General features: G+C 64.8%; 1 protein-coding gene across 1 annotated transcript in view; it reads left to right on the top strand.

Moving 5' to 3' along the window:
- Positions 1 to 28: 28 nt before the first annotated feature.
- LOC104167737 (choline/ethanolamine kinase-like) overlaps positions 29 to 210 on the top strand; it is a gene marked incomplete at both ends in the record, with an annotated part of 1884 nt that continues 1702 nt past the window's right edge. Inside the window, one exon of the mRNA XM_009708075.1 lies at positions 29 to 162. Coding sequence (XP_009706377.1) covers positions 29 to 162 — 134 coding nt within the window. The remainder of the gene's footprint in view (positions 163 to 210) is intronic.

The following is a 210-nucleotide window of genomic DNA, read 5'->3' as shown; positions in this document are numbered from 1 at the left end:
CACATCGCTGCTGTGTGTCCCCTCCCAGAGTCGACGCCTGCGGACTGAGGACCTGCGGGACCCTGACATCTCCAAGGAGATCGCGGTGAAGATGTCCCGGTTCCATGGCATGGTGATGCCCTTCAACAAGGAGCCCAAGTGGCTGTTTGGGACCATGGAGTGGTGAGGGCAGCCGCTGCCCTGCGCGGGGACCGGCTGCCGGGTCACCCT

Source organism: Cariama cristata, unplaced genomic scaffold, assembly GCF_000690535.1.
Source record: "Cariama cristata isolate BGI_N322 unplaced genomic scaffold, ASM69053v1 scaffold32469, whole genome shotgun sequence".
NCBI classification, from domain to species: Eukaryota; Metazoa; Chordata; class Aves; order Cariamiformes; family Cariamidae; genus Cariama; species Cariama cristata.
This window is presented reverse-complemented; position numbering and strand designations above follow the sequence as displayed.